This window comes from Mus caroli, unplaced genomic scaffold (genome assembly GCF_978045245.1).
Source record: "Mus caroli unplaced genomic scaffold, Mus_caroli_1 scaffold_10, whole genome shotgun sequence".
Taxonomy (NCBI): domain Eukaryota; kingdom Metazoa; phylum Chordata; class Mammalia; order Rodentia; family Muridae; genus Mus; species Mus caroli.
In genome coordinates, this window is record NW_028227265.1 from 12,529,510 (window position 1) to 12,552,820 (window position 23,311).

The following is a 23,311-nucleotide window of genomic DNA, read 5'->3' on the forward strand; positions in this document are numbered from 1 at the left end:
ACGGGGGGACGCGGCTGTGGACGCCCGATGGAAAACGCTTTGGATCCTCAGAGTCGCTGTACTCAGAGACAGGATCAGGTAAATATAAGTGTCCTCCGTCTTGAATTCCACATGGCAGTCATCGCTGTGTGCTTTCCCCGCCGAGCCCCGGTGGGATGGCCCTAGATCCCCCTCAGCATGGGACAGTGGACCGGTCCAGGCGGAGCGATGCATGCAGGATGGCGCATGCGCGGAGAGTCGGTGCTTGCACGTCCTCCTAAGGGAGCTGCGGGCTCCGTGTCCGTGACTTCTCTTTCTGTGCTTCTTGTAGGGGCTGAGTGACGGTGAGTGTCGGGTGTCCTTCAGCCTCCGGGCGTCTGGTTGCCTGTGGCGGGAGGACGCGGCTCTTTAGCTTCCCACGCCGCGCTAGGTGCACCCATGTCCCTGTCCTTGGATCTTTACTAGGAACACTCTTCTTGGTGAGCGCGGGCATGAGCTGTCACACTGCTGAGATCTGCCCGCCGCTCGCTGGCATTACGACCTTGGGCGCGCGCCTGGTCGAGTGCGCGTACCCTGCCGCAAAACTTTGGAGATGCGTGACACTGAGGGCGCATTGAGCTAGCTGTTCTGGCTGATAACTAATCTAGGGAGCTGCCGTCAAAAGTTTGTTTACTGAAAAGTCACTGGACTGGCTGATGATGTGGATATCTGTAAAGATCCCCCACGGTACCCTTGGCAAGGAAAGCAATGTTTAGGGTCGGTTAGATAGGCTTCGCGGACGACTGTGAGTGTCTTCACAATAGATGTATTAGAAGCCTCTGTTACAACTTCTTTTCTGTCTTGTACATCCAGGCCCTGGTATTTGGTTGATCGAAGTGAAAATACGCCTCTCCATTTTCAGTGTTAAATGCCAACATTCAGCAGACATTTATCTCTTTTTTTCTCAAAAATTTCCCTGGTCTTAGCAGACTACTTACCTGCCTACCTGGCACTAGTAGGAGATTGTTCCAGAATGATGCAGAGGAGGCCTATTCTTTTGAGAAGCAGTTTAGTGGAATTCAAAAAGCAGTAAAAAAATGTGACTGTTATCTTTTTTAAGGCGATAGTTGAGAAATGATTGTGTGTGTGTCTGTCAGAAGATGCTCACTGGAGTTAGTTTTCTCCTTCCACCATATGTTTTGAAGATTGAATTCAAGTCCTCATGCACTTGCTGGCCTTAAATAGTGTGTATTTGTATGTGTCTGTTTTGGGATTGGGGCTGACCTCAGTCCAGCCAACCCTCATGCTCTATCTCTCTCTGCCTTACGGATTTGAGACCTGGTTTCTCCTTAACTGTGTTAGCTTGATGTTTTGGCTAGGTTGGCTAGCCATGAGAACCTTCTTGGGGTCTGCCTGACCCGGTCTCCTCAATAAGGGGTGCAGACACCTAAGGCACAGCAAGAGCTTTACCCACCAAACATCTCTCCAGCTCCTTGCTTATTTTAAACTATTAGAAATGGCAACTTTTGTGTAAATTTCTTTCTTGGGCAGCCAGAGTAGCAAAATCTCTCTAAAAGAAATACAGATGGCATTAAAATATAGGGATGTCACCTCTTATAATACCCTCTGTTATCAGCACGCATTTCCTCATACTAGAGTCTCTCTATTTAAAAATGTGCTTCCTGGCGCTAAAGCAAGGGATTTGTTCCATAAGGTTGAGTGTTTAGGACTTAGGTTAAATAGACTTCTTGCCAAGAGTGGAAGAAAACAAAATTAACATTTTATTCTTTGAAACAGCCATCCAGGATAAGCAATGAGAAAAGCCCATTTTTGTTTTTCAGTTAAAAATAAAATGAAAATAATTTTTCTGGCTAGCACTGTAGTAATATACAAAGTTTAAAATTTTTTGTCATGATGGGAAGAAAATATATGTGATTATGTGTGTTTATGTTTGTCTATGATACACATATATAGATTATTGGCCAAATGCTTTCTCCAGTACAGATACTCATTAAATTATGGTAGGATTATGTCCGGATAAATGCACTGTAAGTTCAAAACTTCATTTAAAGGGCATGGTAAGGCCAAATTGCAATGGCCGATGCTTGGCTAGACATGGCCCTGATTTGACCCTCAGCTCTGAAGAAATGTATTTTGGTATACCTTATGGACTGAACACCATAGCTTTCCTTGGTTTATGTCACCATGTCCAGAATGTTTAAGGTGGAGCAGAATCTTCTAACACAAACCCTCTTTTTAAATAAAATATCGCATATATTATGATACATAGATATGCATTTTTCCAGATGTAAAAAGAATGTGGAAACAGAAAACACAGTGCTTCAAGGGATAATAGCCATCCAGTGTGCTGTAGTGCACACATTTCTCTACGTTGTGGGACTCATGAGCCAGGACTGGTCACCAGTACCCAGCACTGTGAGAAAGCATTGGCCTGCATTGCTAGTTTATGAAAAACTTAAGATTTGAACAACAGGTCCTAAATGCATTTCATCATTCTATGATAATGATACCGAGAAATGATAAGGTGGGCCATCAGAAGTTGGAGACCATATGTCTGCTTTGCTAATTAAATAGCTCAGAACATCTTAAGTTTGTGTTTGACCTATAAAGGAACAAATTTGAGGGCTGCTTGATCAAAATGTACAAAAATATTTTGACAAGTACGTTTCTGAAGTGAAATATTCAAGTCATTTTCTAGGTGGCAAATCTGTATTTTCAGAAAATACAGTAAGTGAGATGGAGACAAATTTAACTACATTCTACGTTCTGTTAACTTATAGCACACGGTAGATGTTGGCGCTCACTGCCATAACAGTGGCTGATAGCTTACGTGGATGAATGATATCAAGCTTCATGCTTCTGAGGCACATATTTGTGTCATTGAAAGAACCTGTAGGGCTCGAGATGGCTCAGTGGTTAAGAGCACCGACTGCTCTTCCAGAGGTCTTGAGTTCAATTCCCAGCAACCACATGGCAGCTCACAACCATCTGTAATGGAATCTGATTTCTTCTTCTGGAGTTCATGAAAACAGAGCGCTCATATACATAAAGTAAATAATAATAATAATAATAATAATATAACCTGTAGTCAGTGCAGAGCAAACAAAATCTGAACTTGGATGCGTTTGCATTTTCCATTTCAAATGCTTAGCTGGGTGGAACAGGTTGATTTATGGTCTCTAGCTGTGGTATAGGTGTATGTTTGGTAGATTCTGAAGGTAGTGGTTGAAATTGCACCTCAAGGTAGTGGCTTTGCATTAGTCCTTGGGAATTATTTATATAGGCTTTCTTTGGTATTTGTTGGAATTGAAGTGGGCAGTTTGTGAATAAATAAATACATATTTCTCAGCTTTTTTTTTTAAATAGAAAAAAACTGAAATATAATGTGCATACCAGATTTGCCCACTGAAGTGAGTTTAGCGATTTTAGTCCATTTGTAGAATTGTGAAGCCATTACCAGGACCTAGTTTTAGAACATTTTAATCACTTTAAGAAGTTTGTTTGTGTCCACTTACAAACTAACCCCCATTTTCACCTTTATTCCTACTCAGCTAGTGGTTTGGTGTCTGTTTCTGTGAACACGAATGTGACCTTTTGTAAACATTGTCTCAACGTGTAGTCTCTGGTGTCCACTTTCCTCCAGGATAGGGCTTTCCATCATGACTAGAGCACGTAGCTAGTGAGTCTCTAGTATACAGTTAGGCCACATTGGTTTATATGTTTACCTGGTTAATTAGAAACTGGGTGGCTTTACATTCCCAGCCATAACTCTGAAGATAATGCTCCCAGCCAGAGGCCTTTAATCCCAGCCTTTGGAGGCTGAGGCCTGCAGATCTCTCAGATCAAGGCCAGTCTGGTCTACATTGTGAGTTTCAAACCAGCCAGGGCTGCCTGGTAAGACCCTATGTAAAAAGAACATTGTAATAATAAAAGAATAATGCTTTTGCATATGTTCTCATAGGGCTTAGTGTGAGGTCAGGCTTTCCTTTCTTGGGTAGATACCCCAGTATGCAGCAGCCGCTGAGCTGCAGAAGGGTGTGTCCCACTTTATCTAGATCGTCTCTCCTCCCCCTAACCCTGGCTTCTGATACAGAGGTAGTTCACCTTAGAGTGCTACAGAAACTGCCGTAGAAACCCACTGCTGCTGGATGTTGCCTTCGTCCTCTCCCTGGCTGAAGGTGTGGTGTCTTGATGGCAGGTTACAGCGCCTGGCCATAGCTCAGGGACACAGGGAAAACTTTACATTATCCCTGTTGCCTGTGTTTTTGGATATTGTGGTTTTGTATCCCATCATGTCGACAAAATGTCCTTCTATGGTGTCCTGCTCCTGGTGGGAAGAAAACAAGGAAGGTGATTACTCCAAAGATGAAACTCAAAATAATTGCCCAGCATGAAGGTGGCCAGCCAGTGACGGTCATTCCCCATGAGCCAGGAGTTTCCCAGTCTATAGTCTCAGCCATCTTGAAGGATGAGGGGATCAGTGGGGCTGTAAAATCAGTGTTCACGTTGTTAAGTCTGCCATTGCCACTAAGAGAGCCGATGCAGAGAAACAACTTGTGGGCTGGACAGAAGGACATGTGAAGCGCCTGCCACTCAGCCTGCTGAGGAGCCGGGCTGAGCCTTCCACACTGCTCCTACATATACCCAGATGTTTACAGCAGGACATGGGCGATTCCTGTGCTTCCAAAAGCAACACAGTTTTCATACTCTTAAGGTCCGTGGTGAGGCAGTAGCTGCTGATGTTGACTGCTGAAGCTTTCAAGGAAGCGTTGCATAGGGTAATTGTGGATGAGAAATACTTCCCAGAACAGATATTTCATGTTGATGAAACCAGCTCGTTCTGGAGACATATTCCAGGGTGTGCATATACTCACCCGGAGTGCAGGATAATCCTGGGATTCAAAGACCAGGTAACTCTATTGCCATCACAAGAAAGCAGATGACATGAGCTGTGTTGGAGGATTGCTTCCTGAACTGTTTCATTCTACAAGCCAGAGGTATCATAGGCAAAGCAGCATCCCGTTCACGGTCCTTCTGGTCCCAGACGATGCTCCCGACATCGATGGCATATGGTTGACATGCGTCCTGATGGGAGAGTGTTGTGCCTGCCACTGAACACCATCATGCTGTTCCCACCAGTGGACTATGGTGCGATAGCTACTTTTGAAGCACACAGTTCATACCAGGCATTTGCTAAGACTGAGGAAGCCGTGGAGTTTTTCCAAATACTCCTAGGGTTTTGGAAAGGTATCACTATCCAGTATGCTATCTGGAATATTGCTGCTGCGTGGGGAGAAGTCACCCAGCAGTACATGAACGGCCTCTGGAAGAGCGTTCTGAAGATGTATGTGAGTCCACTGAAAGGCTTTGATGACGATGCTGTTGATATCGTCAGTAACAAGACGTTAGCTCTAGGGAAGCTGCTGGGATTGGACATCAATGAGGAAGAGATTCATGAGATCGTCAGGACGAAGAGCTGATGGACCTGCAGGAAGAAGGAAGGAAATCGGTTGAAGTGGAGGAAGAAGTTATCATGTCTAAGGCACCAAAAAAGTTCACAGCCAGGGAACTGGCAGGAGCATCTGCTACTAGCCGGGTCACGCAGATGCTAGAAGACGCGGACAACCATCGTGAGAGATTTGTGAATGCTGCCAGGACAGGCTGATACAGGATGCTCTTGTGTGCTGGAGAGAAATACATCACAAAACCCAGAAAGTGGGAAGTCATAACTTGGCATTTTCCTGGAAAATATGATGTTTACTAAGCCAGCACACGTCATTGCCTCAGCCTTCCACAGGCTTATCTTGAGCCTCTCAATTCCACAGTTCAGTGCTGCAGACTCTGCTGTAAGCAAGCTCAGTGGGCTTGCGTGTCTATGTTAGTGGTGAGCATCCACAAAGCCTTTGTGTTTTCACTGTCAGTACAACCTTCAGCGGTACTTGAGGTAATCGGTACTGCATTAAGTTTTTACTTTTATGTAAATGTGCACATACCTGTGTTGTTGTGTGTATGTTTGAATGTAGGGTCTGTGGAGACCAGGGAAGACATCAGATCTTCTGAAGCTGAACTTCCTATGGTTGGGATCCACCTCATGTGGATGCTGGGAACTGAACCCAGGACCTCGGAAGAGTATGGGCTCTTGTGCTGAGTGTATTTTTATGGACTTCATAAAGTTCACTATTCTTATATCGTAGAATATTTCTTCAGGTCTTGCCCCTCTAGCGAATCTTACAGATTGGGTTGTTTTACTGAATTGTAGACCTTTTTGCATTCTTAGATAACAGTCTACAAGTCTCTCTGTGGTTTCTTTGTTTGAATAGATTGTAGTTTCTAGTGTAGCTTTAGGTTTGTGATGAAACTGATCAGAAATGACAGAGATTCTACCTGTACCCTGTGTTTCCTCACCCTGTGCAGAGCTGTCAGAGTCTGGAACCTAGAGCTGTAAGTGTGCTCTAGCTGATGACACTGTCACACCATTACCACCTGTGTTAGGGTTTTATTTCTGTGAACAGACACTATGACCAGGGCAACTCTTATAAGGACAACATTTAATTGGGGCTGGCTCACAGGTTCAAAGATTCGGTCCATTATCATCTAGACGGGAACTTGGTAGCATCCAGGCAGGCATGGTGTTGGAGCTGCTGAGAATTCTACATCTTCATCTGAAGGAGCCTAGAAGACTGGCTTCCAGGCAGCTAGGATGAGGGTATTAAAGCCCACGCCCACAGTGACACACCTACTCCAACAAGGCCACACCTCCTAGTAGTGCCACTCCTTGGGCCAAGCATATATAAACCATCACACCACCCCAGTGTGTGTGTGGGTGGGGAATCAAGATTTAATGTTTTAAAATTATATTTATTTATTTTTTTATGTTGCCACATCCAGGACAGCTCCAGGGACAGACCTGACTGGGGAAATTAGGGGCTGAGGAAAAGACAGACGACACACAGACAGGAAAGCTGGGTCAGGTGGTCTGGGCTTTTAGCTGGAGAGATAGCACCCTCCCCAACTCAGCTTGCTTATTGTGCATAGTTGAACAGGGCAGTGGGGTTATTGCCTACAGCTGAATCAAGGAAGACAGTGGGTTACTGCATGCAGATAAGGAGACGGAGTTAATAGACGACAGCTGGATCCAGGAGACAGGTTTAGCTCATCTCTGTAGGAGCACTGTCTGTAGGGGAGGTGGGGTAGAGGAGAAAGCTGTGGTGAACATTTCTTCACACATCAGCAATATCCACACACAGACCAGAGGGGAAGGCTTTGCCATTTTCTCCATGGGTCTGAGGGTCTGGAGTCCTGATATGGCTGTGACTATGTCAGTAAAACACATTTACCTGGGACTCAACTCACTCAAGGCTTCTTCTGCTTGCTACAGTGTGTGTATGTGTGTGGGCACGTGTGTGCTGTGGTGCTTGTGTGGCTTCTGAGAGTTAGCCACGTATGAGTCCGGGGGATTGAAACTCAGGTCGGCAGGCTTGGCAGCTAGTGCTTTTATCTGCCGAGACATCTTGCCAGCCTGGGACTTTTTATCTTCTTAACTGGGTTCTCTACAGTGCAAAAGATTTTAATTTTGGTGAGATAATCAAAATCTTTTTACATGGATGATCCTTTGATTCATCTAAGAACTCTTTGCCTAATGAAATGTCTTGCTCTTTTTTTTTTCTTTCCTTTCCTTCAGTGTAGTGAAATATGCTTAACGTAGAATGTGCCATCTGACCCATTTCCAGGAATGGTATTGACCAGGTGAATGGGGGCTTAGAACACTGACTGCTCTTCCAGAGGTCCTGAGTGCAAATCCCAGGAACCACATGGTGGCTCACAGCTATCTGTAGTGGGATCTAACACCCTCTTCTGGTGTGTCTGAAGACAGCTACAGTGTACTCATATACATAAAAAACCAAAAACCAGGTGCATGTAGTACGGCGGCCACCACCGTTTTCCACGGCACCTTTCTGTGTGTGTCTGCAAAGAGACTGCCTCTTCCACAGCTCCCACGTCCTCAGCCTATCAGTTCCTACTTTATGTCTGCATGTGGATGAAGGATTTCAGGTGACACGATTGTCACTGTGGGATGTGGTTTGGTTCTGTTTTGAGAATGTTTTCTTCAGCATTATATCCCCAACCCCATCCCTGTCGAGGCAGGTAGTGACTCTCCTCATAAGGCTCAATGGTAGGCCAGTGTTGTGGTCGAAGGAGAGCTTGTCTGTTTGGCTGGACATTTGGTTTTTGTTCTGCTCTTGGGAGTGACCTATGCATGTGGGTATCTTGGTCTCTCCTCAAGACCCTGCCTGCACTTCTTTGAAGGGTAGTTCTAAGTGTGGAATTACTAGGTCATATAGTAATTATTTTAAATTTTCCCTTAAAACATTTCTTTTCTGTGAATGAGGGATTTCCCTGCGTAAGGCTTGTGCAGTGCTTGCAGAGGACAGAAGCTGGCATTGGAGCCCCCAGACCTAGTGTTAGGTGCTTGTGAGCTGCCCTGTGGGTTCTGGGTCCTCTGCAAGAGCAGGTAAGTGAACTGCTGGCTCTTCTCTCTCCCGTTTTGAGACAGTCCTGCTATGTGGCCTAGGTTTTCCTCAGATTTGTCATGAACTATGTCAGACTGGCCTTCAGCTTGTTTCTCCTGCCTCTGCCTCCTGAGTGCTGAGGTGGCAGGACCGGGCCCCTGTGGTGTAGTCGGAATGGCTACATGACTCACTGTTCTCACGTGGCCGCACCATTTTGCAGGACATCAGTGGTGCACAAGGCCTCTACTCTCCCAGTTTCTTTGCAGTCCCTCCAATACTTGTATTGTCTTTTACGTTGAAAAGATGATTTAGCCTGGCAGTGGTGGCGCACGCCTTTAATCCCAGCACAGAGGAGGCAGAGGCAGGCGGTCTCTGCAAGTTAGAAGACAGCCTGGTCTACAAAACAAGTCCAGAGCAGCAGGGGCTGGTAACCTTTTCAAAACAGGAAAGGAAAGATGAGATGTGTGTGTGTGTGTGTGTGTGTGTGCCTGTGTGTGTGTGTATCTGTATATCTGTGTGTGTGTCTATCTATGCAGGTGCCTTGGCGGACAGAAGAGGTGCTGTAGTTGTGGGGTTGGGAGCTGCCTGGTATGGTGCTGGGAAGGAACTCCAGTTCTGGAGGGGGACAGCAAGCTCTTACCTCTTACCTCTGACTACTGAGCCATCTCTCAGCACCCTCCTCCCTCCCCACCCCTCAGCTTTCTTTTTGTTTGTTTGTTTGGTTGTTTGAGAAAGCCAGAGTTTCTCTGTAGCCCTGGCTTTCCTGGAATTTGCTTTGTAGACCAGGCTAGTTGCAAATTCAGACATCTGCATGCCTCTGCCTCTGCCTCCCAAGTGTTGGGATTAAAGGCGTGGGCCACTATGCCTGGCAACAGTAGCTTTCTTAATAGGTCTGAGGTAATTCTTAATGTTTTCTTTTTTGGGAGCTTTTAAGATTAAAACAATGAAGTGGTTCTTTTGGTCATGTTTCTGAATTAGAAAATGTAGATTAAAAAAATAGCAGAGTAATACTATTGTAGACACTTCAAAATAATTATTTTCTTAACCTTGGTCACTAATTTTCTTATTTGTAGTTGACCCATTAAACTAATCCTGGGAGCTTGGATTTCTGTTTTCAGTACAGTAATTACTTTTGTGCATAGATCTGTTAAATTTGAAAGCTACTTTCATTAGCTAAGTGTCTCAGCCAGACAAGAAAGCAGTCTGCATTAATTCACACTAATGTGAGACTGACTTATGGCCCTTTATACCTCTTCGAGGGATATACAATTTAAAAGAAGCAATAAGCCAGTTCTTCTAATTGGTAAACTTTTACCTGAATAGAGTGACTAGTAACCCAACCCCAGGGGTCTGCAAAGTCCTTAAAGCAGGGGCTCCTACCAGCCTGACAGCTCGTCCATTGTGGCTGCTCACACCTAGCACTGTCTTCTGATAGAGGCCATTGCTGACTCTTGAAATTACAAGTGTGTTCTTGCGTACTCAATGCACTCTTGTGTCCGCAGGTCTGCGCCTACTCGCCCTCCTAACGATGCATCCCGACTTGTCTCCACACTTACACACCGAAGAATGCAACATCCTGATTAACTTGCTAAAGGAATGTCACAAAAATGTAAGAATCCAGAAGAGTGACTGCAAGGCACAAATGAAACTTAGGTACAGGACTGATGAGACGTGTTCTCTGTTAGTGCAAAGGGACAGTGGCAGGGCATGTGTGACAAGTGTCAAGGTAGAGAGTCTGTGTGGTCCTGCGCAGAAGCCGCAGTGCATGTCCTCACACGTCCTAGTGAAGGACACTGGCATAATTCAGGCTTGTCCCTTGGTAGTCACCTTTATGGAAGTGTGTGTGAACGACCTGCAGCTTTTGGATGGCCAGATTTGATGGGTTTACTTAAGTCTTGGTGAAATGGAAAGTTGAAAATGAGCCAGGTGGGGACTGCTGCAAATCAAGTTAACGTTTTTTGTGGATATTGAATACTTGGTTCGTTTTTACAGTTCTATGAAGCATTAGTGATATTTCTTTAACTTTGTGCTTCTGTTTACCTCCTGATGCTGTAAACTATAGATATATCACACTTAGTAATAGTGACTGCCACTTGGGTGAATAAGAGGTGGGACCAAAGAATGGTAATAAGGAACGCCTGCAGCCTTGGCAGATGCATTTAGTGGGTCACAGAATGCTATTGATACAACACACTTTGGGCAGACAGTTCACACACTCGTGTGTGTGTGTGTGTGTATGTATGTATATATATGGGTTAAGAATACATGCTCTTATGCAGGATCCTGGTGACTCATACCTTTAATCCCAGCACTTGGGAGGCAGAGGCTGGTGGATTTCAAGGCCAGCCTGATCTACAGAGTGACTTCCAAGATAGCCAGGGCTACACGGAGAAACCCTGCCTTGAAAAAGAAACAAAGAATTAGGCACTCTTGCACACACTGTATCTAACTGGACAATGAGTCAAGTGATATAAGTGAAATACAGCTTCAGGGTTTTTAAAGTAAAACTGTAAAGTCTTGTTTTAAACAGAGTCAATTGTGTCTGCTTAGTACAGGCCATTTCCACGCTGTGTATAGTAAGCTGTATATAGGTCTCTGGTGGATGAAGTTAAGTTTCATGTGTGGTATGAGGTGTGGTTTTTGAAGTTCATTGTTTTGCTTATAGATACTTAATTGTCCTGACATCATTTGTTGAGGAGACCGTCTTGCCTCTCCATCCTCCAGTTTATCTTCAGAAATCACCTGACTCTACGAGAGTAGGGAGGTGTGTTCCTGGCTCTGCAGCCTGCCCACTCATCCTTAAATTTAATGGCTTCCATTTTAAAACTTGCTTCTCTTTTTGAGCTTCTTAAGGGTTGAGGATGTAGACTGGAGCTCAGTTGCCAGAGGGCTCTGAGTTCAATACCCAGTACTGCACGCCTGTAAGCACAGCACTGAGAGCAGTGGTTCTCAGCCTTCCTACACTTCCTCATGCTGTGGTGACCCCCAACTGTAGAATTATGTTTGTTCCTGTTCGTAAGTGTAGTGTTGCTACTGCTGTGAATTGTAATGTAAGTATCTGAAATGCAGGGAATCTGATGGTCTACCCCAAAGGGGGTGAGACCCACAGGTTGAGAACCACTGATTTGGAGGATGTGGAGGCAGGAGGATCAGATTCTCAATGATCCTTAGCAACATGATAAGTTCAGGACCAGACTGAGCTAGTAATGCTGGGATTACAGACTCCGCTCCTTGTAAGGCTTAGGGCACCAAGTTCAATCTGTCAGACTTGTGAGGTAAGCACTTTATGCTGCTGCTCTGCGCTGGCTCCTTAGCCATGAGTCTGTCTGTCCTCAGGCCACACGGCATGGATGCTGTTGCCTTGTGTTGTCTCAGACCAGCACTCCTCCAACTGTGCCTTTTTTTTTTGAGACAGGGTCTCACACTGTTGTGCTGGCTGGCCTTGAACTCACAGATCTACCCACCTCTGCCTCCTAATGCTGGGATTAGAGGCATGTGCCACTATGCCCAGCACAACCATGTTTTTGGCTGTTCTAGAACATTTTTAATTCCTCAGATGTTTTAGAATTAGCCTGTCGCTTAAAAAACAAAATCTTACTGTTTCTCATTTGGTGCTGAACACTTGGGTTTTAGCCCCCCCCTCGCCCCCCCCCCCCCCACACCCCACCCACAATTTGCTGATTGAAATCCTCTGCTGGATAGGCATGTCATTGAGAATTTTAAGGGCTGTCTGGAGTAGCTTAATTAGTTTTGATCCTAGGTCCTCTGCTGCTCGAGTGTTGAGTAAGGTGTCTGTTTTGGCTTGAAAGAACTCTATGGAGTCTTGGCTGCTTTTGAGCCTTTGGTTCTGTAGTTCTCTGTAGGTTCTGCAGCCCTGAGACATGTCAGCCAATAGGTGTGGCAGTCCTGTGTGGTACCCTTCGCTGACAAAGCCAACCCCCCAGAGCTGTACTCCTTAGCTCCCTGTCCTGCGAGATAGAAGGCAGGTAAACGCAGGGCCTGCCTTGTTCTGCCTCTTCCCAAATGCCACAGACCTTTACCATCTGTGGTTTTCTCCTGTGTTCTGCCCATGCTTCTGGGTGTTGGGAGACCAGTTCTTTCCCAAGGATTTCATATGGAGTTTTAATGGCTGACACTAGAACAATTCATAGTCCTTGGAAAACTTAAGGTTATACTTTTCTTTATACTAGGCCTATGAGTGACGTCTGGTGGGTCAGGGGTTAAATGTCAAAAAAAAAAAAAAAGCCACACACACATGGTAAGAAACCGTGTTTGTAGCCTGTGTGGAGGACAGACTGGCCACAGGTCACGGGTCTAGTGTCTGCTGTAAGTGTTCCTTTCCTCCCTTCCATGGTTCTGTGACAGGAAGTCACTGTGCACATTTAAACACCAGTGAATTAAGTTCTCCTTGATGGTGCAGTAGCTATGGAGTTACTTAATTTTAAGGTCTGGGCTATCGAGCTGTCTTAGTGATTTTCTGCTATCAGTGTGGACTCGTGCATGTCAGGGTTAGGATCTAATACAGGCTTTGTTGCCCGGGCCGTTTCATCTTTGGGCCCTAGATGTCTTTCAGTGTGCTCTGTAGAGAAGCTAGTGGTAGCTCCGGCCTCACTCAGGTAGGATGTGCCTAAGAGGCAGAGACAGGAAGACCAGGAACTCAAGGCCAGCCCAGGTTACACCTTTAGCTGGGCGTGGTGGCCCATACCTTTAATCCCTGGACTCAGAAGTGTGTCATGAGTAAAACCACAATTCTAACTTTATTCCAGATGAGTCATCTAGCCACACTAGAGGGAAGGGTGACCAAAGTGAAGTTGAACACAGGCTAAGGGTGGCATTCCTATGGTAGAATGCGACTCCAGCAGTGGTGGGGTCAGCCGTTTGAGAAATGCCTTCTGTGTGTTCTGTATGCCCCAGAGGTGAGCGATCGGTGAGAGACTGCTCTCAGAATCTCATCTCACTAAAGTAGCATCACTGGGCCTGACACCCCTCGAGCTCACAGTAGAACGGAGCTTCAAGTCTGTAAGCAGGAAGAGGCCATATGTGCATGTCTGTAGAATTTTGCTAAAGCTGCAACTTCCTGCCGTTTCCAGCACCCTTGGAGGACACTGGGTGTGTACCACACACTGCCTTGGTAATTTAATTGACCGGATGGTAGACCAAGTCATTTAGCTTCTGCCCCCAGTTTGTATAGCTGTTTTAGTCTCTGTTAGGAGGCTGTGTCACTCACTCTGGATATCCTCTTCCATGAGGGACTCTGCAGTGCTCTGTGGTCCTCCTCCTCGCCAGTCAGCCCTGCTGTGCTCTCCTCCTTCTTCCCATGCTCTGTGTGTTCCTCCTGTGGTTTGGCAGCCACGAGTCGTCTCTGTAGCCCGCAGCATCCATAGGCTGCTTTTGATCTACTGGTTGTCTTGCCTACGTTTGTCAGCAAGACTCAAACCATCTACACTTAAAATACAAGGAAAGGAAAGCAGCTGCTTCCGCGAAGCCACTGGAAGGCCTTACTGTTACATTTTTCTGGTTTAGAAAGGCAATATTGAAGTAACACCTGTCATTGCAGACACGAGAAGCCCAGGGAAGCATCAAGGAAACAGGAGCTCCTGTTCCTTTGCCATCAGAAAGGACGTCACTGAGAGGAGGCTTTCCTGGGCTTTCTCTTGTCTTTGTGGTTTCCCTTTGTGGGAGGGGGTGTGTGGAGTGTCTTCCTATTAGTGTTTTAAAAGACTTACATCTTTCCCATCCTGAGAACACAAACACAGAACTGCAGTGTTCCCAGGCCTCGGAGCAGACTTGAAAGAGCGTGTGTTTTCTCCTCTCTCAGTTTTCTGTAGCCAGCAAGGTCGCTGCCAGCCAAGGTCATGGCCAAGTGCATTTTTAAGCTCGGGGCATCGCCAGCCAGCATTTGTTCCATTCTTTAACCTTGATCCTCTTTTTTTTTAAAGATTTATTTATTTATTTTATGTATATATGAGTACACACTATAGCTGTACAGATAGTTGTGAGCCTTCATCTGGTTGTTGGGAATTGAATTTGGGACCTCTGCTCACTCTGGTAGACCCTGCTTGCTTCGGTTGGCCCCAAAGATTTATTTATTTATTATATTTATTATTCTCTGGTCCAAAGATTTATTTATTATTATAAATAAGTACACTGTAGCTGTCTTCAGATGCATCAGAAGAGAGTGTCAGATCTCATTACAGGTGATTGTAAGTCACCATGTGGTTGCTGGGATTAGAACTCAGGACATTCGGAAGAGCAGTCAGTGCTCTTATCCACTGAGCCATCCCCTAACCTTGATTCTTTAACCTTTAAATTCTTCAATTTCAATTCTTCAATTTACTCTTGACTACTCTCTCTTGGTCAGTTTGGCTGTCTTACCTCTACCCTAAGCCTGTTTGTCCGCTCTACCTCCTGAGAAATTCTCTTGTCATTTCAGCAACTGAAATCTCTAGCTCAGACTTTTCCCCTAAATTCTATTTATCTCTGCTTTCTATCAACTCCATGGACTTAGCTGTTCCACAAGCAAACTCAAGTTGTCCAGACAGACTTAGCTCTTCTGAAGCCATCTCCCCTTTCTGTCTTAGTGACATCTACTTGTCAGAGCCAGACACTAGTCCCTAATTTCTTCTGCTCCACTTCTCATCAGCCTCTGGAGACGTCTGCTGTCACTCTCGTGGGAAGGTGAGAGTGGGCAGAACTGATAAGTACTTGGAGTTATTGGAAAGGAGTTTTCATGTATTTAAATTTATATCACAGTTCTGTGTCTATTATTAAGTTCTTTGACAGTTTCAGGCACGTGTACAGAGCTTTCTGTTTATTCTCATCATTCTCTCATCTCCTTCATCCTCTGTCATCCCTCCTCTGTCATCCCTCCATCCCTCTGTCATCCTTCCTTATATATCCCTCCATTCCTCCATCATCCCTCCTCTCATCTCCTCCATCCCTCCATCATCCCTCCTCTCATCTCCTACAGCCTTCGTCATCCCTCCTGGCTGATCCCTTCCCCACATTTATGCCTTTTTGTTTTGTTTACCACTACTGATTTTAACCAGGACTGCCCATGAGCATCTCCCAATGACAAATTCTTGCCCCCCACCCCAGAGTGTCTGTGGACTACAGTACTGTTACATGGAAATGGTGAATTTTGTCCTTGTTCTGCACTGAAAGCAGAGCCAAGGTCACTTCGTTCGCTGCTGACACCCAGTGCTTGGTGCGCTGTTCTCCATGTAAAAGGTGCTCAGATACCAGCTCGTAATGCAGTTAGTGCTTGCAGTGCAAGGAACGCAGTCTGCGTGCTTTGTCCAGTTCCCCTTGGGTAGTTGGGCTTCATAAAGTGTCACTCTCATTTGGGCTTAGCTGACATGGAGGTGAAAGGACAAACGTTAGCTTTTATCTTAGGTTTTAAAAAGAACAAGAGTATAAATGGGGCAGCTGGAGCTAACTGCATGTGTGAGGGCTGGGTTCTAATGCAAGCACCTGTGTAAGAGCTGGGCACAGCGGTGTGGGCTGTAATTGGCCCAGGGAGGCACAGACAGGAGGAGCCCTGGTGCTTGCTAGCCAGCCAGTGTGGCTCAATTGGAAATTTCCAGGTTCAGGAGAGACCCTGACTCAAAAAATGAGGCAGCAAGAGATGGAAGAAAACACCAACATCAACCTCTGGTCTCTACACACGGGTACATACAACATCATAGCCACACCTGTGCACATATTAGGGTGGGTGGGTATGTCTGTCTGTCTGTCTGTCTGTATGTATGTATGTATGTGTGGGGGGCCAAGTGCTGTAGGCACTGAGTACTGTGCTGTGATTTCTAAAGTGCCGTCTTCTATTTTTTTAGAAAGAGTGAACATGCCTTGTTCCTGTTCGTTTGCCGTCACAGAAATCATTTAGGGAAAACGCAGGGAGTGCTTGTTCTGGGAAGGCCAGTGGGTGACAGAGAGGAAGGCCAGTGGGTGACAGAGAGGAAGGCCAGTGGGTGACAGAGAGGAAGGCCAGTGGGTGACAGAGAGGAAGGCCAGTGGGTGACAGAGGAAATCCCGGACTGTTGGAAGTGTTTATTGAAACAACTCAGACCGTTTATTCAGTGTGACCCTGACAAGTGCCTCTACAGCGGCCCTGGAGACCAGAGAAATACAGCAAGGAGTAGCTTACTAATCATGTGTTGTCTGGTTCCCGTGAAAACTATAATTAGCAAGAGAAGGAGAAGCCTGCCTATTACAGCCACAGGTTCAGCGTTTAGAGCGGATCACTGTGCTGCCCGGCCCACCTTAAACCCTGAGATGCGCAAGCTCTCCTTAGTGCCAGCCTGGGCATCTGCCAAGCAGCAGCCATAGTTTTGGCAGCAGGGTTAGAAACACAGATGAGATTTTTACTTTTGCTTTTCCAATGAAGCAGACTTTGAACTTGAGACACATTTTTTTTTTACATTTTTGAGGTTTGTTTATCTTTATTTTGAGGTTTATTTATGTGTATGGGGGTTTTGCCTGTATGTATGTGTGTACCATAGGCATGCAGTGCCTGCAGAGTCCAGACAAGGCTGTTATATTCCTTGAAACTGGAGTTACAGCTCCTTAGCTGCTATGTGGGTGCTGGGAACAGGAGATCACACAGGATAATAATTAAGTAAAGCTGTAAACAGAGCCCCACGGTCAGTGTTTCTGACATTCTTACCTGAGCCTACTTCCTTGTCTGAGCCCAGTGACAAATGAGAAGTGGCACCCAAAGCTCTCAGCAGAGGGGGGTGTCTGTGTGTGTCTGTGTGTGTCTGTGTCTGTGTCTGTGTCTCTGTGTGTCTGTGTCTGTGTGTGTGTGTGTGTTTGTGTCTGTGTGTGTCTGTGTCTGTGTGTGTGTGTGTGTGTGTATGTGTGTGTCTGTGTCTGTGTGTGTATGTGTGTCTGTGTGTGTCTGTGTGTGTGTGTGTGTGTGTGTGTGTGCTAAGAACTGAACCTGGGTCCTGGAAGAGTAGCAAGTGCTCTTAACTGCCGAGTCTTCTCTCCTGCTTTGCGGTTAAACTTTTCTACTCTTTCACTAGGTAAGGTTTTAATGGGTTAGGAGGCTATTTTGTGTTTTCAAACTAAGAAAAATGTGTATTGTGTGTTTGTGTGTTCATTTGTGTGTGTGTGTGTGTACGTGAGTGTGGAGGCCAGAGGTCAGTGTTGGATGTCTTTTTCAATCATTGCAGTCTTGTTCTGAGACAAATCTCTCACTGACTGTGGAGCTCGTGGATTCAGCTGGGTGGGCTGATCAGCGGTCCTGGGGTCTTCCAGTCCCCTCTTCCCGGGCTGCCTGCCTGGCTTTGATGTGGATCCTGGAGGTGTAGCTTGGGTCTTTGACCTCACACGTATTACAAGATGACCTGTCACGTCATCTCATCATTCAGATTTGTTTGGATTCTGTCCTGCAGACATTTTTAAAGGATGAGCGAGGCTTCTTTAGGAATCTTGTTTAACTTATTACTCACAGAGCAACCCAGTCGGCGACATCTCTACAGCAGCATCCTCTTACAGTCTGTGTTTCAGAGACGTTGGCAGATAGAGAGCTGAACTGTTTCCCCCTTTCTCTTCCCTTTAGCACAACATTCTGAAGTTTTTTGGTCATTGCAACGACCTCGATCGGGAAATGAGGAAGTGCTTGAAGAATGAGGTGAGCCCGGTGTCCAGAGTTAAGCAGAGCCTTTGTGGATATTCTGTTGTTGTTGTTGTGAGGTTTCCTATACTTTTGGTCTAAGAGCAAATCAACTTTACATGTATTCTCTTTAAAACCAAAAGGACCGAGCTTGCTGAGGGAGCAGTTTTAGAATGTTGTCCCCTTTCTTCCTTGGACACAAGGGGAGAAAGCATCTTTGCTTTCATTGAGAAATCTAGCCCCTGGCCTCAAGCAGGTGCTTTGGTGACATTGATGAACTGCTTCTTAGGTGACCAAGAGTCTTTGAGCCACAGTTTCCTTAAGTAAAGGGAGGGGGATAACTTAGGCCTGTTCCATCTTTAGTGAGACGCTTAGAGTCTTTGTGCTGTGAACAGCAACAGGGATCTTGTGTGATCACATGACACTGGTGTAGGCTGCACCATGGACCGGGACATGGGCCAAGAGCTAAAGTACCAGGCATTGTCTCTTTCCAGGTACTAACCAAGCAGATTCACTTTAAACGTTTGAAAATAAGGTACTAATATTTCTGTTTTATAGATTGTCTACTTTATATCCAGAGCCTTTTAAAGTAAATAATGATTACATGTCTATGTGCATATGTGTGTGTGTGTATATATATATATATTTTTTTTTCTGTGTGGACTGAAAGATCCATTTTCCAATTTTAATTGTGTGTGTGTGTGTGTATGTTTGAAGTGCCTCTCCACCCTTCATTAATTTCAGTTATTATTTGAATAACTCTATATAGGGGGTGTGACCCATTTTTAAATAGCCCAGTCTGAGTTTTAAACTCTCAATTCTCCCATCTCAGCTTGCTGAATAAAGAAAGGCATGTGCTGCCACACCCAGGGGCTGTATCCAGGGTGATTGTCTTTGTGATAACAAATGTATATGTTAGGATTTAGAGATGATTCCTGAAAAGTGTTTTTCCATCATGTTCAGGGGCTGGCTTGTGTGGCCACTAAACCTAGTGCTTCGGGATATGCTTGCAGAAAACAAACCTTTTTGTTTCCATATATTCAAATTTATAGATTTTTGCTTATGTTTAGATGTATTGTCCCTGTGTAGTTGAGTAATTTTGCCATTGTTTTGATGACTAAAACCTCCCATGATCTCTTCTTCCCAGACGGTCCTGAATGTTGTTAGTGACTCGTCAGCGGCTGCCCTAGCAACTTCCTGTCCGTATTTGTTTTCCTAAGATTTCCTGTTTCCTTCTGTCTCAGTTAGGGTTTCCATCGCTGTGATGAAGCACCATGACAGAGCAACTTGGGGAGGAGAGGGTTTATTTGGCTTACACTTCCACACCACAGTTCATCAGTGAAAGAAGTCAGGACAGGAGCTGAATTCAGGCAGGAACCTGGAGGCAGGGTCTGATGCAGAGGCCATGGAGAAGTGCTGCTTGCTGGCTCTCTTGGCCGTCTTTCTTATAGAAACCAAAGGCCACCAGCCCAGGGATGGCACTACCCATAATGGGCTGGGCCCACCACCTCTAATCACTAATTGAGAAAATTTTTGCAGGCTCATCTGTATCTGATCTCATAGAGATTTTCTCAATTGAAGCTCCTTTCTCTCTGATAACTCTAGCTTGTGTCAAGTTGACATAAAACTAGCCAGCGCACCTCCCCATGTTTAATGTTGCTTCACTTCTGCAGCTTATGAAGGCTCCCCCTGATTTCTCCACTCCCAAGTCTGCTCTGCTCTTTTTACATTTCCTGTTCTTTTGGTTTTGGTTTTACTTTTGGTTTTGGCTTTGGTTTATTTATTTATTTATTTTGGTGGTTTGGGTATTTTTTTTCCAAGACAAGGTTTCTCTGTGTCGCCCTGGCTGTCCTAGAACTTGCTCTGTAGACCAGGCTGGCCTCTAAGTCCGATTCCCCTGACCCTGCCTCCCATGTGTGTATGTGTGTGGTGTGTGCACACGTGTGGATGTGTTGCAGGTGGTGGATTCCCTGGAGCTGGAGCTGTGCCTCACATGGGTGCTGGGGACTGAGATTGGGTCCTCTGCAAGAGCTGCACAGGCTCTGTACCATGTGTGAGCCATCCTCAGCCCCAGTGTGTTGGAATATTGCTCGCCACTTTAAGGCGTCTGCTTGTGTCTGCCCCTCTCTGCTGCCTTCTCCTTTGCAGGCACTGCCCTTGCACATCCTGTGTCCAGTCCCTTCATTGTGGAGTTAGCTGTCCTCTAGTCTGTGCTGTTAGATGACGTCTTTGTCAGTGACTTCACCGTCAATCTTTCCCTTGTGTTCAAGGCCATCTCGACTTCCTCCGTCAGCACAGACTTGGCTCAGTGTGCTCTATGATTCATTCTCATGCCTGCCACACATCACCTTTGACCCCTCGTCTTGTGGTTGTCATGGACCATCCAGGGTCAGCTCTTCCTCCCTAGAGCACACATCACTCCGCTTTCCGGAGCAGTGCTTCATATCGTTTCTCCCAGGTGGTCCTTTTGCTCTGTTTGGTCTTTGAGACAGGGTCTCACACGGCCCCCATCGTGGCCTCCTGCATCCACAGATTTGTTTGAAGAGCCCCTGTGCCTGTCCTTCCTCACCTCTTCCCTGGTGTTGGTTTTGGTTTGTTTATTGTTTTGTTTTTGCTGTGTTGCCCAGGTTATCCTAGGACTCACAGCCCTCTCTATTCAGCCAGAATTAACAGTGTGATCTACCATACCCAGACTCAGCAGAATTAACAGTGTGATCTACCATACCCATACTCAGCAGAATTAACAGTGTGATCTACCATACCCAGACTCAGCAGAATTAACAGTGTGATCTACCATACCCAGACTCAGCAGAATTAACAGTGTGATCTACCATACCCAGACTCAGCAGAATTAACAATGTGATCTACCATACCCAGACTCAGCAGAATTAACAGTGTGATCTACCATACCCAGACTCAGCAGAATTAACAATGTGATCTACCATACCCAGACTCAGCAGAATTAACAGTGTGATCTACCATACCCAGGCTCAGCAGAATTAACAGTGTGATCTACCATACCCAGACTCAGCAGAATTAACAGTGTGATCTACCATACCCAGACTCAGCAGAATTAACAGTGTGATCTACCATACCCAGACTCAGCAGAATTAACAGTGTGATCTACCATACCCAGACTCAGCAGAATTAACAGTGTGATCTACCATACCCAGTCTCAGCAGAATTAACAGTGTGATCTACCATACCCAGACTCAGCAGAATTAACAGTGTGATCTACCGTACCCAGGCTGGAGTAGTGTTTTGATGAAGAATAATAGGAAACTGTTATTTAAGGCCTGAGAACATGGCTCATCTGGTGAGGATGCTTGAGGCCAAGTGGACCACCTCAGCTCCATCCCTGGGACACACATGGTGGAGGAGAGAAGTCCTAAAACACATAGACATAAAACAAATGTGTATATGTGTGTACTTGACACAGGGTCTCACTGTGCAGCTCTGGCTGACTTAGAATTCACTCTGTAGACCAGGCTGGCCTCTAACTCACAGTGACCCACATGCTTCTGCCTTTCAAGCGCTGGTGTGTGCCACTACGCCTGACAATAAATGTCAATTTTAAAAACTGCCATTCAAAGATTTATACAGCTCCTCAACCAACATCTTTAGTTTGAAATTGTATTGATTGAAACTTCATAACGATCATGTGGCGTGGCTCTTTCTGTTTGTGTCCCAGATGAACAGAGGAGTTCAGAGGTTGAAAAATGTACACATTTTTTCTTTAGAAGTTGGGGAGGAATCCCAGTCAGGTTCCAGTTGAATGCTACTAAATCTTCTATTTTTGTGTTTGTTCTTTCCGTGTCTATGGCCCCTAAAAAAAGTCCCATTGTTCTCTTACGGTCACATTTTAATTTACTTTCCGTCTTGTCCCCTCCCTAGAGAAGAATAATTTATTTTTAAAATATGTCCATATTTGTCTATTGATGATATGTGTATTAAGACATTCTGTTTTGAATATAGGTTAATAAGCATTTGAGAAAATCTAAGTGCTCTTTCAACGGGGGTGGTAGGGGGAGGGTTATGACAAAGGGCTGTGTACTCTTGATAATGTTAGAGAGACACATGAGGAGTAGGCTCCCTCACCCATCTGTCAGCCACTGGCTTGAGTAGTTTGTTCAATTCTTGTTCTGAACTTTTTTTTTTTAAAGGATTTATTTATTTATCATATGTAAGTACACTGTAGCTGTCTTCAGACATTCCAGAAGAGGGCGTCAGATCTCATTACGGATGGTTGTGAGCCACCGTGTGGTTGCTGGGATTTGAACTCAGGACCTTTGGAAGAGCAGTCAGTGCTCTTACCCGCTGAGCCATCTCGCCAGCCCCATTCTGAACTTTTAATAAAGGTGTTGCTATTAAAGTGGCCTGCAAGACATGCCAATTTGCAGGGTCAGAAGAAAGGGGCCAAGCCCTCTAAACAATTGGAGAAACATTTGGGCTAGAAATGAGGGAAAGAGGGCCACCATTGGTCATCAGGTACCTGAAGGTTACTTTAAAGTTGCTTAAAGCAAGAATAATAGAAGGCAGGAGGGGTGTTTGCCGGTATTCGGTTCACTGCCACAACTTTGGATAAGCAGAGCCACCCAGCAGCTGAAGAGGCTGCTCTCAAGGTAGATTAGACAGAGGAGCTGCTGGGGACAGGGACAGAATGCATCTGTCCAAACACCCCCTGACTTCTTTGGGAGGAGCTCAATGTGGCTGTTGACAAGTGTGTTGAACAAGCAAGTGCCACAAGTTCCTCGGGACCCTGCCTCTGATCTCAGTGAGCGAAAGAGCAGAGTGTCCTTGAGTGCATTGTAGCTTAGCTGATCCAGTGCTGACCTGTTGTCTCATCTCTTCCTCCTTCCAGTACTCAGAGAGGAGGACCAGGAGCAGGGAGCACGGTGCCGCCATGCGACGGAGGCTTTCTGATCCTCCAGAGGAAGTTGGGAGATAGGCTTACTGGGGCCTCGGCTGGGAGACCTGAAGGTGGCTGGTGGCCGAAGAATATCCTTTCTTTTTGGGCTCTAGGACTCTTTGTATGAAAAGTGCCCTGAAGAACGGAACCATAGAGAATCAGGAGAATGGCTTCTCAGTACCTGCTGAACTTGAGTGCCATGCGCTGTGCCAGGGAGAGTTTCCTCTGCTGCTGCCCTGAATCTGCATCCACCCAGTCCTGACTCGCCTCCTGCAATAAAGTCACTGGACAGCG

The 23,311-nt window shown here is 45.7% G+C and overlaps 1 protein-coding gene across 1 annotated transcript; it reads left to right on the plus strand.

Annotated features, from left to right (window-relative positions):
- Positions 1-211: 211 nt before the first annotated feature.
- Positions 212-23,311, plus strand: Cmc2 (C-X9-C motif containing 2). Its single transcript, XM_021169832.3, has 4 exons — positions 212-323; positions 9,992-10,098; positions 18,055-18,126; positions 22,970-23,311. The coding sequence occupies exons 2-4, from the start codon at positions 10,018-10,020 to the stop codon at positions 23,054-23,056; spliced, it is 240 nt and encodes a 79-aa protein (XP_021025491.1). The 5' UTR covers positions 212-323; positions 9,992-10,017; the 3' UTR covers positions 23,057-23,311.

Bases quoted from the DNA above. Each gene is read 5' to 3' on its own strand.
- Cmc2 (XM_021169832.3), top strand. From the start codon at position 10,018: ATGCATCCCGACTTGTCTCCACACTTACACACCGAAGAATGCAACATC. The intron at 10,099-18,054 runs GTAAGAATCCAG...TCTTCCCTTTAG, and splicing joins TAAAGGAATGTCACAAAAAT to CACAACATTCTGAAGTTTTT. The intron at 18,127-22,969 runs GTGAGCCCGGTG...TCCTCCTTCCAG, and splicing joins GGAAGTGCTTGAAGAATGAG to TACTCAGAGAGGAGGACCAG.